The 12,917-nt window shown below is 51.8% G+C and overlaps 1 protein-coding gene across 1 annotated transcript in view; it reads right to left on the bottom strand.

The window, feature by feature from the left end:
• Positions 1-752: 752 nt before the first annotated feature.
• RAMP3 (receptor activity modifying protein 3) overlaps positions 753-12,917 on the bottom strand; it is a 21,008-nt gene continuing 8,843 nt past the window's right edge. The window contains exons 2-3 of the mRNA XM_003797756.3: positions 6,941-7,073; positions 753-1,700 (exon numbers count right to left, since the gene is read on the bottom strand). Coding sequence (XP_003797804.1) covers positions 1,445-1,700; positions 6,941-7,073 — 389 coding nt within the window. The 3' untranslated portion in view covers positions 753-1,444. The remainder of the gene's footprint in view (positions 1,701-6,940; positions 7,074-12,917) is intronic.

The raw sequence follows: 12,917 nt of genomic DNA on the forward strand, positions 1-12,917 counted from the left end.
TTCAGCTCTGACCCCTGGGGACCTCATCCTCACAGGACCCTCACCCCGACAGAGCCCCTGCCCCCTGGGACCTTGCATAGTTCATGGGAACACAGGACACCTGAGGCCAGAGGCTGTGCTGGGCAGAGATTGAGGAGCCTACCCTGGGAGGAAGACCTCATGCCTTGCTGAGTGGTCTTTGTGTCCACCAATGCCAGCATCTGGGCACTGAAGGGCAGTGGGGCCTCTAAAGGCTCAGGAACTGCCAGAGCCCGTCTCACCTCCACTCACAGCAGGTGACTTTGGAGCTAACAGTCCACATCCAGTGGATGCAGGTCTGTAGAACTGGAACAAGGGCCTGAAAGTAAAGGACTCTACCCCATGGCCCCAGGGCCTCCCCCTCCTCTCCAGAAAACCCACCAGGTTGGGGTTCTAGTGAGTTTTCTTAGGCAAGCCCAGGTAGCCTAAGAGAAAAAACAAAAGAGAAAGAAGTCCTCCCCTTCATCCTCAAAAACATGGGTCCAGAAGACCCAAGGAGGCTTCAAGGGAGTAGGAGAGTCCTTCCTCCTGTTCACCCCCTCCCCCATTGTGTTTTTTCTTTTTAACTTGTCATTGACTTGAAGCTCAATCCACTCCCCTGTTATAAAACTCTTAGAGCCCTGAGAATGCTGACAAGCTGGGATTCTGAGACCTCAGTTGCTCTCCATCAGTAAAATAGTTACAGAGCCCCCATCTCTCTGAACACCGTGAAATAAAACAGGAAACCACAGAAGTAGGGTGACTCTTTACTCAGAGAAAGCACAGATGGCAGTAGACAGGGGACATGAGCTCAGGGGACCCCATTCCTGAAGGTACCTCACTCACAGGGGAGCCCTATTAGGAAAGAAACCCAAGCTCCACCTGCATGCAGGCCTCCATGTGACCCACCCCCATTCCAGCCCCGATCATGGACACAACCCATAGTGGTCACAGAATCCTGATAGGCAGACAGGCAGGTCTGCAGGCCTGGCCTTTCATCTCTAAGGTTCTCAGCTATGGAGTAGGCTCAGGGCTTCCACAGCTCAGAACATCTTCCACATGCCACCACCTGCCCACTCTGCCCAGGTGCAGACAGGGGCCAGAGATGGGGGCAGGGCCTGGGCAGGACTCTGTGCTAAGACACAGCCCAGAAACCTTGGGACAGAGGCCTCAGCCTGGCCTGAGGGAGCACAGGGTGCAGCAGTGAGGCCTCTCTGGGTGCACCACACAAGCTCTGACCTTGTCACATATTCTTCTGCGGGCCAAGAGTGAGCAAAGATCTTGGGTGGACAGCCTGAGTCCCAACTAGGGGCAGGCCAGCCACCAGGGATCAAGTCAGCCTGGGCAGGGCAGGGTCTGCCCATGACTAGGTGGGTTATGGCCACAATGGTCGGATGGCAGCAGTGTCCACGTGCCAGGAGCAGGCCTCTCCATCTTGCCAAGGCCCTCACAGCAGTGTGTCAGTGCGTTTGCTACGCCATACCACAAGGCCTGCCATGGCAACAGTCAGCAAGACAGGCACGGCGATCAGTGGGATGAGAATCTCGTCAGGGGGGTCCTCCCAGTGGACCCTGTTCACAGTGCAGTTGGAGAAGAACTGCCTGTGGACACCAGTGATGAAGGTCTGGGCCAGGGGGTTGGGCCAGTAGCAGCCCACACTGTTGGTCTCTGCCTCGGTGCAGTTGGTGAAACTCTCGTAGTACCTGAAATGCAGAGGGGGTGATGACTGGGCTCTCCCTGTGCCCTCCTCATGGCCACCATGACCCTGGGGTGGAGGGGAGGTGGGAGTGGTTTGGGTCCGGTCTCACTTGGACAGGCACTTGCACCACAGCCTTGGCAAAGCCACTTCCCAGCCATGGGGTCATCTATGCCCCATGATCCACTCCCTGTGTCTCCTGTCCACACTTGCATCATTGATTAGTGTGACTTGCTCCCTTTGAAGCCATAAATTCCCAGGATCCAGGATCTCAGCCCAGCCCCTTACCCAAGTCCCCAGCGCTTTCCAGGTCTATCCAGAGGACACACCAAGCCATGCTTCTCCAGGGTCAAGGGGTGCATGGATCATAGCCACTTGATCCATGCACTCTTTAGCCATCTGCAAGGCCTTAACCATCTAGGGACACCATAAGCGTCCAAGCAGAGGGTCTCCCTAAGGCCAGAGTCAGTCACTTCCTAATTAAGTCAACCTACTGTTATGTGCCAGGTGATGCCCAGGGGTGGGGTGGGGGTGTCAGACCTGTGAGCCCAGCCTCCATTCTCCATCTCCTGTTCATAAGTTGCCTCCCTCAGCCCCATCTGAAAAGACACATGGGAATCCTCCCCAGGAGGGCACTCAGCAAACCATCCATGATGCTCCCTATTCACCCAGCAGGGAGGCTGTCCTCATAGCTGACCAAGGGCTACAGCTACCAGGACCCAGAGTTCAGCCCAACATAAAGAAGGACTTTCCAACAACCACCTGCCCCATCATGCAAAGGGCAGCCTCCAGAGGCAGTGACCTCCCTGTCCCTAGGATTTGCAGGCCCTAAGCTGGCAGCCACCCATGTTTTGGAGGAAGCCTGATGGACGGCTGCCCAGTGTTTTCCCATGTTCTGTGCTGCATAAAGACAGATGCAGGAGGACAAGAGGTCCTGCCTCAGCTTCCTCATGGGTACAGGCGAATGGCCCACCTCTTCCTTCCTGTGCTGTCCTAAGAGGGAACCATTGATCTGGCCCATCAGCAGGAAGGAGTCACTTCTTATAAAGCACTTCCTGCATAGACATCATCTAGGTCTGGGTTTTCCAACACATCAGAAAGAGTGCAGAAACAGGGAGTGCTGAGCCACTCTGCTCAGGGCCCTCCTGGTGACCCCACTCCTGGGAGGAGTCCAAGCAGCTAGTTACCCAGCCCAGCTCTTGATACATATGAGACTGGATTTTAGCACCACCTCTGGAATACTCATCAGACACACACCTGTGCCCTTCCAGGTAACCTTGGCAAGGAAGAGCTGAAAATAGCCTTGAATCTGATATAGAGCCATGGGCTCTCCTGGGCCCCAGCCATGATACAACCTCAGGATACACCCAGCACCCAGGGAACCTCAACAGCCTCATCTTCCTAGACTTGCTCCTCCCAGCAAGGCTGGCCCCAGTCCCAGCAGTCTGCTTCCCACCCCATGCCCCAGTCAGGTGATTAGGAGCTGGAGAGCCAACTAATCACACCCTGCCTTTGTCTTCAGAAGACCTCAGCATCTTGGTGTGTGATGAGAACCACATGCTGTAAATCCCATGCCTCCAAAGCCTTTCCACTGAATGCCGCCCACAACAACCATCCCCAGGGCTGAGATAAGCCAGCCAGACCCTGGGGAAGACCCACTGTGGACAGTGAGCCTTCAGGTGAAGGGAAGTGGTATACAGCCCCAGAACTTCCCCAGTAGATGAGCAGGGCTGAACACTCCTGCTGTTCCCAAACCCCACTCCCAACCAGAGCTGGTCAGCATGGGGGATCCAGGGGCAAGGCAAACCCAGAAGACAGTGTAAATGGTGGCTTTGGGCTCAGAGCCAACATGACAGGATTCCTCTAGCCCCAGCTCAGACACTCACTATCTTGTGGTTTGGAGTGTGTTACTTACCCTCCCCAAGCCTCAGTTTCTTTTCTTTTCTTTTTTTTTTTTTTTTTTATCTTTCTGACGGAATAGGTATGTTATTAAAAATTGCACTGCTGGGTGGTGCCTGTGGCTCAAAGGAGTAGGGCACTGGCCCCATATGCTGGAGGTGGCAGGTTCAAACCCAGCCCTGGCCAAAAAAACAAAAACAAACAAAAAAAACATATATTTATCATTGCCAAAGATTGCTGTTCATAGGCTCAGTTTCTTCATCTATAAATGAGATTAGTAACTTTTACCCAGTCAAGGGATTGGGAGGACCAAACAACTGACATCCATATGCCCCAATAAGTGTCTGCCACAGGGTAGGTGCTGGAGCGAGCCCACCCTAGCAGCTAGGCTTAGCTGAGCAACCATCTCTGTAGATCAACTCACAGGAGTGACACACACAAATTCCCAGAACCTGTGTTTCTCTAGAAAACTGGTAACTGGTTATGGTTGAGACATTCCAGGACTATCCAAGGTCCCCCCCCCCCTTTTTTTTAGTCCAGCTTCCCAGAGCGCCCTCCCTAAAGAAGATCTACCCACAACTCAGGATGAAAAAGGCATATAGGTTTGAAGTTAGGCAAGCTCCCAACCGCCCCTGCTCCCCCAATCCACCTGTGCTCATCAGTGCCTTGCTTAAAGTTTCACCACCTGAGTTTGTAGTCCTGGGCAATACAGTGTAGCAACAACTCCCCTAACCAGATACAGAAGAAGCCAGTTGCTGCTGGTACAGGGAGACTCCCAGGAAAGAACATGCTATGACTGAAGGCAGGCAAGTCTGGGGAATATGGCCTTCCCAGTCAGAGTTCCTCTTGGAGCTGTCATGTGGGCCAGTCATCTGGGGGAAGCTGAAGGAGGCTGTAGGGCACGAAGGCAGCGACCTCATCAGATGAGCATCAAGTGCTGTCCAGGGAAGCCAGGCTGCCTCCACCTCATTCTGCACCAGGGCTCCCCTCTCCTGCCTTGGATCCACTCCCCAAACCTCACATCTTCCTTGCATAGTTTGCTCACATATCTTGATGAACTTAGGAAAAGCGCATGGGGATAAGGTGTTCGATGTGCTGAATGCCTGATAGTGTTTTCGTTTCTCCCTATTTGGCAGATGGACTGGTGGGCAATAGTGTCCTAGCTAAGAACTTGCAGTCCTTCAGAATCTTCAAGTCCTCACATACAGCTTTCCTCTAGTTTCCAGAGCTGCCCTGTGGCAGCCATAAGCCTTCTGAGCCCTCATCCCAGTGTGGAGCCCTTTTTTTCTCTCTCTGGACACGTGTAGAAGTTTTCCTTTGTTCTATAGCTCTAGTATTCCACCATCCATATGGGACATTTTCATCCCTGTTGCTAGGACTGGTTGAGCCCTGGCAGGATGCAAACTCTGTCCTTGGCCCTGGGGAAGGGCCCCAAATCCCCCTCGACCCCTGTTCTCTTTCTAGAACTCCTACTACCTGGGCATTAGACCTGAACTGACCTCTGACCACCTAAGCATCTTCTCTTCCAATGCCTGGGAGATTTTTGTCAACATCCACCTTCAATATTCCACTCCATTTTTTTACATCTCTATCACATTCTCAATTTCCGGGGCTTTCTTTATCCTTGGAGTACTTTCCTTCTTATCGCATGAGAGGTAGTAGTTTGCCCCTCTGTAGTGATGTTTAATGTTCTTCTTGCTGCACATCCTCTGGGCTTCTTGGTTCCATCCCTCTAGTCTCTGATTTCAGGGTCAGAACATTTTCTAGACATCTGGGGACCCTTCTTAGACATTCGTGACTGGGAGTGGGAACAAGAGCTGATGGAGCTCTCAAAGACTGGGGGGAGGGCATGGTTCCCAGGGCTGCCAGGAAGGATCTCTATCTCTAGGTCTTTCCTCTTAGAAAGTCTTGGAATAGTCCCAGTCCTCAGAAAGAACTTGCTGGTCCTGCCCTAAGGACCTCTCTCCTGGAGTCAGCGGAAACAGAGGGCGGGTGTCAGCTGCTTCCTCCTGCTTCCCTCTGGGAACGGTGCCACACCCTCAATTGCCAGGGGAAGAACAGAGCCCTGGTCTTGCCAGCTCCAGTGTCCTTCTGGGGTGGAAGATTCTAGACACCTCACTCTCAGACAGCTCTGAGGCACCTGAGGCCACCCAGGTCTTTGGGATAGATCCAGATGCCTCCCCCCCCACCCCGCTCCTCTTCTCCAGCATCGGGCCTGGCTTCTTTAGGTGCTCAATGCCTCTCACTGACCCACATCTGACTCCTAAGTGCCCCTCCCTGTTGCCTCTGCTCCCATCCTCCCCTCCCAGGACTGGACATCTCTGTTTAATCTCTGTACCCAGGTTACAGAGAGGACCCACAATGGAAGCTATGACCTCGTTCTCCCTGACCCCACTCCCACCTAGGGAGTCCACTCAGGGCCTGGGTCCAGGTGGCCTTCTCCAGAAGGCTCCTGGTGGCTCACCAAGGATGAGGAGTCTCACCAAGCCCCTTCCGGAAACTCCATAACCCTATTCCTCAGAGACTAAGAAATTCCACTCTTTTTGGTTCAACAAACAGTTCCCCCGCAGTGTGTGCCAGGTGACCCAGCAGTGGGTCTGGTCAGCCAAAAAGGCCTGAGGTCAGATGACTCTGCTAACAGGATGTAGGGTAGCGTGGGGTGTGCGGGGAAGAGGGCTGTGCTGCCCATGGACAATTTCCAAGGAGATAAGAGGACAGTGTGTCCTCATGCTTGATGTGAAGTGTGAGGTGTTGGTCACAACTGTAACTTCATGTAGACTGCAGGACCCAATTTCTCTAGGGCTAAGGACAGCCAGGGAAAGACCCAGCTCTGGATGGTGCTGTGAGAACACACACAACAATTTCCATCCAGCCCAGGCAGGGCACCAACCCAAGGCAGACCACCTACACAGGACAGGGAACCCCACCCCCAAAGAGCACTCCAGTGGCAAGACACCAAGCTGGATGGAGAAGTGGGCACAGGGAGGATTTCCAGACAACAGACAGGCAGAGGTAGAGGCTCTGTGGAATTGCTAACTGGTCAGGATGAGTGTGCAGGATGAGGGCTAGGAGGCTAGGAAGGACTGTGGGTGTGAGGGGCACACAAGCTGGGGGGCACAGGGCTGAACCCCGAGCTGTGAGTGTAGTGTACGGACCCACTACTGTAGGGGCAGGATGGGCGAAGCCAGGGGTGGAATGTGGGTGGGGCCACAGGTGGTGTGGAGGGTGTCAGGGCAGGGACTTGTTTGAGCTGAGTATGGGAGGGGCGTGGGCAGGCTATGGTAGTGCAGTGGGTAGTGCAGTGGGCAGCGCTATGGCTGAGGCCCGGTGCCCAGCAATGGCACTCACACGATAAACTCGGACAGGTTGCACCACTTCCAGACGTCCACCTTGCGCATCATGTTGGCAAAGGCCTTCCCGCATCGGGGCAGTCTCTCCAGCATGCCGGTCTCATTGCAGCCACTGATGTGGGGACATCCACCTAGAGAGGGGAGAGTCTGTGAGCTCCACTGTGACTCGCACTGAGTGTGCCCAGGGAATGGCAAGCTGAGGGACCATCACTGGGGAAGTGAGGTTGCAGACTACCAGGGTTGTCCAATCCACAGCCTGGGAGCTACATGCAAGTTATGTGAGGACTTTTTTGCTTATCTGTGGCATCAAATATTACAAAATTATTCACAGCCTTTTTGTTGTTGTTGTTGTTGTAGTGTTTTGCTCATCAGCCTTCATTAGTGTTTGTGTATTTAATGTGTAGCCCAGGACAACTCTTGTTCCAATATGGTGCAGAGAAGCTAAGAGGCTGGACACCGCTGCCTGGGCCTTTCCAGCAGAGTCCACATCCTCAGCCCTGACCTCCCTGTCACTGAAGAAAGGAAGCTCCCACAGGGAAGGGGTCCCCCAAGAAAAGACAAGTCCACCTCTTCCCTTTACCACCTCACAGACAGTGATAAGTGGAGGGAAAGGCACTGAGACTGCACCTAAATCCTTAGGAAGGGGGAGGAAGGTCCCAAACAAATCAGGAATAACAAAGAGGCTCCAACTCCAGCTCAGGAGTCAGCACCTGGGACACATCCTGAGAAAGACTGTAAGATCTGATGACCACTCCAAGCCTTCAGGGGCAGCAGAGAAGGGCTCAGGTTTATTAAGGACCACCTTGCCCTTTCAAAGCCCCCCTCAGATTCTGGGACGCCTGGGGCTGAAGCCACTGCAGCAACTTCTGTTCCCAGCAACAGGGCTAAGTCCTTTGCTCATTATCAGGGTCCCACACAAGCTCCTTGCCCTAAGATTTCTCCATCACCCTTCCCAACCTCATGCCCATCAAAACATCCTATTCACTTCCACCTCACACATTTATTCCATGCATTTCCTTATGGGGAACATCCTCTCTCCCACTGAGCAATGCCCCCTGTCCTCAGGTCCTGCCCCAGACCCATGGTCTTCCCACTTCCAGGTGACAAGCTCTTCTTGCTCCTACACATGCCTCACCTAATCCCTGCTTTGGCTCTCATCAGGTAACTAAGACAGAGCCCAGGCATATATGTCCTAAGGTGTGTGTGTGTGTACATAGCCCTGTCATATGTGTCTTGGGAGCCAGTGCTGGGCTAGAAGAGTGACCAAAGGGAGACAGAATGGGTTCAGACCAGTATGGGACAGATCTGACTTATACCCATGTTTCCCTGGTTACCAGCTCAACCTTAGTTTCCCCACGTGTAAAAGAAGAGATATAGGCCCTACCTCACAAGGAGGTTGAGCTGACTAACTTAAGTCCTGTGCTCGCAGAGGCTCCTATCCTTGTGATGTGATATGCAAGTGTTCCACAAATGCTCACTGCTTTGCCCCTCACTCAGCAGATACATGTTGACCTGATGAATAAATGAGGGCAGCAGTGAGAATTCCAGAGTTCCATCTTCTGTGTGCTGCCCACACTGGGGACTGAGCAAGTGCTGAATAATTCACCTTAATGAGGAAATGGTAGGTTTCTACTGGACCACATTCTGGTGTGGTGACCTGCAAAGACAGACCACAGTACCCTAGACACCACTCGAGAGGCCACAGCCCACTTAACCCTGATGCCATAGAAGACCCTGAAAGCTCTTTTGCTGCCCACCACCAGCAAAAGGGGATGACTTTTCAACAGCCCCAGGAAGTATCAAAATGTTGGGATCACAGGGTTGAAGGAACTGGTGTGCTCAGCCACTCTCACCTATAGCAAGAAGCCTGGAGCCTCACCTCAGGGAGAAGCTGTGCACCCATGGGTGGCCCTGAGATCACAAGAGAGATTCCAGGGGAGGGAAGGGTGGCAAGACTGAGTAAAGCAAGGCCACACTGAGTGAGCAGGAATGAGAGGGAGTAGTGTGGTGTGGATGGGTTGGCCCTACAGAATGGATGGGAAAGAGGTGTTCACCTGCCCACAGAGGGCAGAGCTACCTTCTTCCTCTGTGCCTGCTGGAGAGCACACATGGGCAGGAGCTAACTGGAATCCTGCAGAGGATAACAGAAAGAGCCTCCCAGCTGCCCCATGACCTCAGTGCCCAGATTGGAGGCACCTTCCTCCCTTTGACACTGTCTAGACCTCAGAATCCAGGCTGACAACACTGAGATGGGCTCCTGGGGATTATTGCCGGTGGCATAGGACTGGGACTTGCAGGTCCTGGCAGGGGACCTGAGAGACCTGTGTAGGCACTCATGTCTCCTATTCTATACACTTGAGTTTTCCTAGGACCCAGCAAATCCTGAGGCCTCAGGGAACCATAGGCATGGGAAGCACACAGGCCCCATCTCAGATGTCAACCCCATGTAAGCAGATGGTGAGTTCACAGACTGGCTGTATTCCCCAGCAGTCCCTGGATGAAGGGTCAGCATCTTGGTTCTCCCAGAACAGGCATTGTGGGACCTCTGGCCACTCTATGTGGTCTTCTGCACCTGGAATGCCCTTGACCCACAAATTTACCTATCTCATAAGCACACCTGCAGGCCCAGTTCATCTGAAAGGCCATGGCATCCCCTTTAGTGCCATGGCTCCTGTCTGAATCTGTCAGGTTCTGACCTGTCCATGGAATAGCCATGTATTTATTCTGTGCCTATCCTGTCCCCACCTGTAGTGCAGGTGCCTTCAGTAGTCTCACAGGGTCTGGACATGGAGGTGGGGACTTAGTACCTGCTATCACCCCAGTGAATTTCAGGTACTAAAACCTTTTTGCTTACCAAAGGTTTAGCAAAATATACTGGACACCCACTACCATATGTCAATAACTGTGCTGGGTGCTTAGAGGAGTGGAGAGAGAACAACAGGGTCTGGTACCTGTTTTCAGAAGACCAGGGACCAGACCCTGTTGTTCCTGCTTTCAGGGTCCAGGAGGCAAGAAAAAGACACAGGAAACTAGCCCAAGTAGGGAAGAGGGTATAATAGGTGAGGCAGAACCCAGGACCAAGGGCAAGAAGGCTTGTCAAGACCCACAGATGTATGGGGCTATACATACAGATAGCATGTTCAGGAGACCTGCACTGTAGATTATAGCTATGGAAAGGGTAAAGAGGTGACCAGGGTTACCTTGAGCCCATGGCAGGGCATGGTGCAGTGGCTGGAGTGAGTTGAAAGATACACTGGGCCCATCAGGATCACCCAAACAGCAGGAGGGGCTTGGCGCAAGATGGGTCCAGGTGCCCAGAGCAATATAGTGTTAGTAGAGTCAATGGTCAGTGGCCAGGAGATGGGCCAGCACCACCAGCCAGTAGGGGGAAAGTGGCCAGCAGCTCGCATGGGAGTTTGCTGAGGGCACAAGAGCAGGGAAGCCCCTAAGGACCTGACCCCATAGTTTCCCTGGCCCTGGACTGTTTCCATCCCTTAAGGCCCTGTCATCTCTCAGAGCTCACAGAAGCCCCAAAGTTCATTGTAACTACACAGGTAGGGAGGCCAAAAGGATAGGTGTCTCACCTTGGGTAACACAGTTTTGGAGCCATCATCTGTGCCCAGGCCTTTTGTCTTCACCCACACCTCCGAAGACGCTCCTGTTTCACCCAGGCCAAAGTGACATACTCCACATCCCATCTTCTCTCACTAGGCCTTAGCCGTTTCCTCAGCCAGGAATAGAATGTCCACTTCACCTCGCTTCCAACCCCTCCACATCATCACCACCCCTCAGGGGATGGGTCTCACTGCACCCCTTATGTCACAGCTCTGCTGTGTCTCCTCCCAGATCTGGCATGGTGTGGGGAAATCCCCAGCAGCACTTGCTCAGTGAATGTGAGGATCCCAGGATCATAACAGCTGAAGTTGCTGAGCTATGGGAAAAGGAACTGACAGCCCCTAAGGGAAGGTGGATGCCCTGGATGGTCAGCCCTGCCCCATTCTGTCCTCCCAACATCTGGGAAATGGTGGGAGCCTACAGAGACCACTTTTCCCTGAAAGTCAGTCAGCTTCATGCTGGAGCCTCCTTCACTTCCCAAAGCCCATCAGGCCCCTGAAACCTTGGACCCAGAAATGCCACCCACCACTACCCACTCGACTATCCTCAGATGCAGCAGGGGCCTCACACAGATGAGCCCATTTGGTCCCCATAGCCACCTCAAGTCCTTCCTTCCATAAAACTGGAATCAGAGAGGCCTTGTCACTCATCCCATAGCTTGTCACCAGTAGCTTGGACAACAGCCCAGGATCCTAACACCTGAGTGATGGACACCACCTGCAGCTACAGTGTGGATGTTTTAAAAACCTTCCACAAGCCCCACTCTGTTCCTACAGAGCAGATAAGCAGGCAGCCATCCACATCTAGTTCTATAGCAGATAATGAAAACAATAAAAAGCCCTCAATAAAATATTAAAAATACATTCATTGGCTCGGCACCTGTAGTTCAGTGGCTAGGACACTGGTGACATATATGTAGGCTGGCGGGTTTTGAACCTGGCCCAGGCCTGCTAAACAATGACAACTGCAACAACAACAACAACAAAAATAGCCAGGCTTTGCGGTGGGCGCCTATTGTCCCATCTACTTAGGAGACTGAGGCAAGAGAATCACTTAAGCCCAAGAGTTTGAGGTTGCTGTGAGCTGTGATGCCATGGCACTCTACCAAGGATGACACAGTGAGACTCTGTCTCAAAAAACATATATATATTTTCATAAAATCATAAAGGAGCTGACAAGATAGCAAGTAATTGTCAAGGCAAAACTAGATGGAATGAAACCCAGAGAGCCATGGGATTGTTGCCCTGAAGTATCTGCCCATCCTGGAAAATGGGGGGTGGATGAGGCCCAAGATGTGAAATCCAATGGACTCCCCATAAACTAACACTCAGCAGTAAGTGGACAAGAAGTAACTGTTAACCCTTGGCCAACTGGGAGGAATGGTGCCTGGGCCGGAGGAACACTCTCTGAAAAGTTGTAACTACAGATATCAACTATCCTCAGATACAGCTGTGGCCTCACACTGATGAGCCCACTTGGTCCCCACAGCCACCTCAAGGCACATGTCCTTCCTCTCATAAAATCCAGATCAGAGGATATCCAAACTTCTTATGGATTCACAGCCTCAATTCACCTGGATCAACCGAGAGAAATGCCAAGTTACATTTCAGTTTAAACTGGCCATGGTCAGGGCCAAGAAGATCAGGTCCAGACCTTCTCTGAAGGGAGGCACCATCATTGCAGCCCTCAGAAAAATACCATAATTACCCCTCCAGGGAAGATGAGCAGGTCACAATCAAAAATCATCTAAGTAAAACGTCGTATGAAGAACTTATCCTAAGGGCACACAGCAAATAGAGAATACTGTTTACCTAACAAAGGATGTGAAAGGTCTCTATAAAGAGAACTATGAACTCTAAGAAAAGAAATAGCTGAAGATGTTAACAAATGGAAAAACATACCATGCTCATGGCTGGGAAGAATCAATATTGTTAAAACGTTCATACTACCCAAAGCAATATAGAATTTTAATGCAATCCCTATTAAAGCTACACTGTCATACTTTAAAGATCTGGAAAAAATAACACTTTGCTTTATATGGAATCAGAAAAAACCTTGAATAGCCAAGACATTACTCAGAAATAAAAACAAAGCAGAAGGAATCACGCTACCAGACATCAGACTATAGTATAAATCCATAGTGATCAAAACAGCATGGTACTGGCACAAAAACAGAGAGGTAGATGGTATGGAACAGAATAGAGAACCAACAGATGAAACCAACTACTTACCGTTATATGATTTTTGACAAGCCAATTAAAAACATTGAGTGGGGAAAAGATTCCCTATTTAACAAATGGTGCTAAGTGAACTGGCTGGCGACCTGCAGAAGACTGAAACTGGACCCACACCTGTCACCA

This window comes from Otolemur garnettii, unplaced genomic scaffold (assembly GCF_000181295.1).
Source record: "Otolemur garnettii isolate 467f Iridium unplaced genomic scaffold, OtoGar3 scaffold00123, whole genome shotgun sequence".
NCBI lineage: Eukaryota > Metazoa > Chordata > Mammalia > Primates > Galagidae > Otolemur > Otolemur garnettii.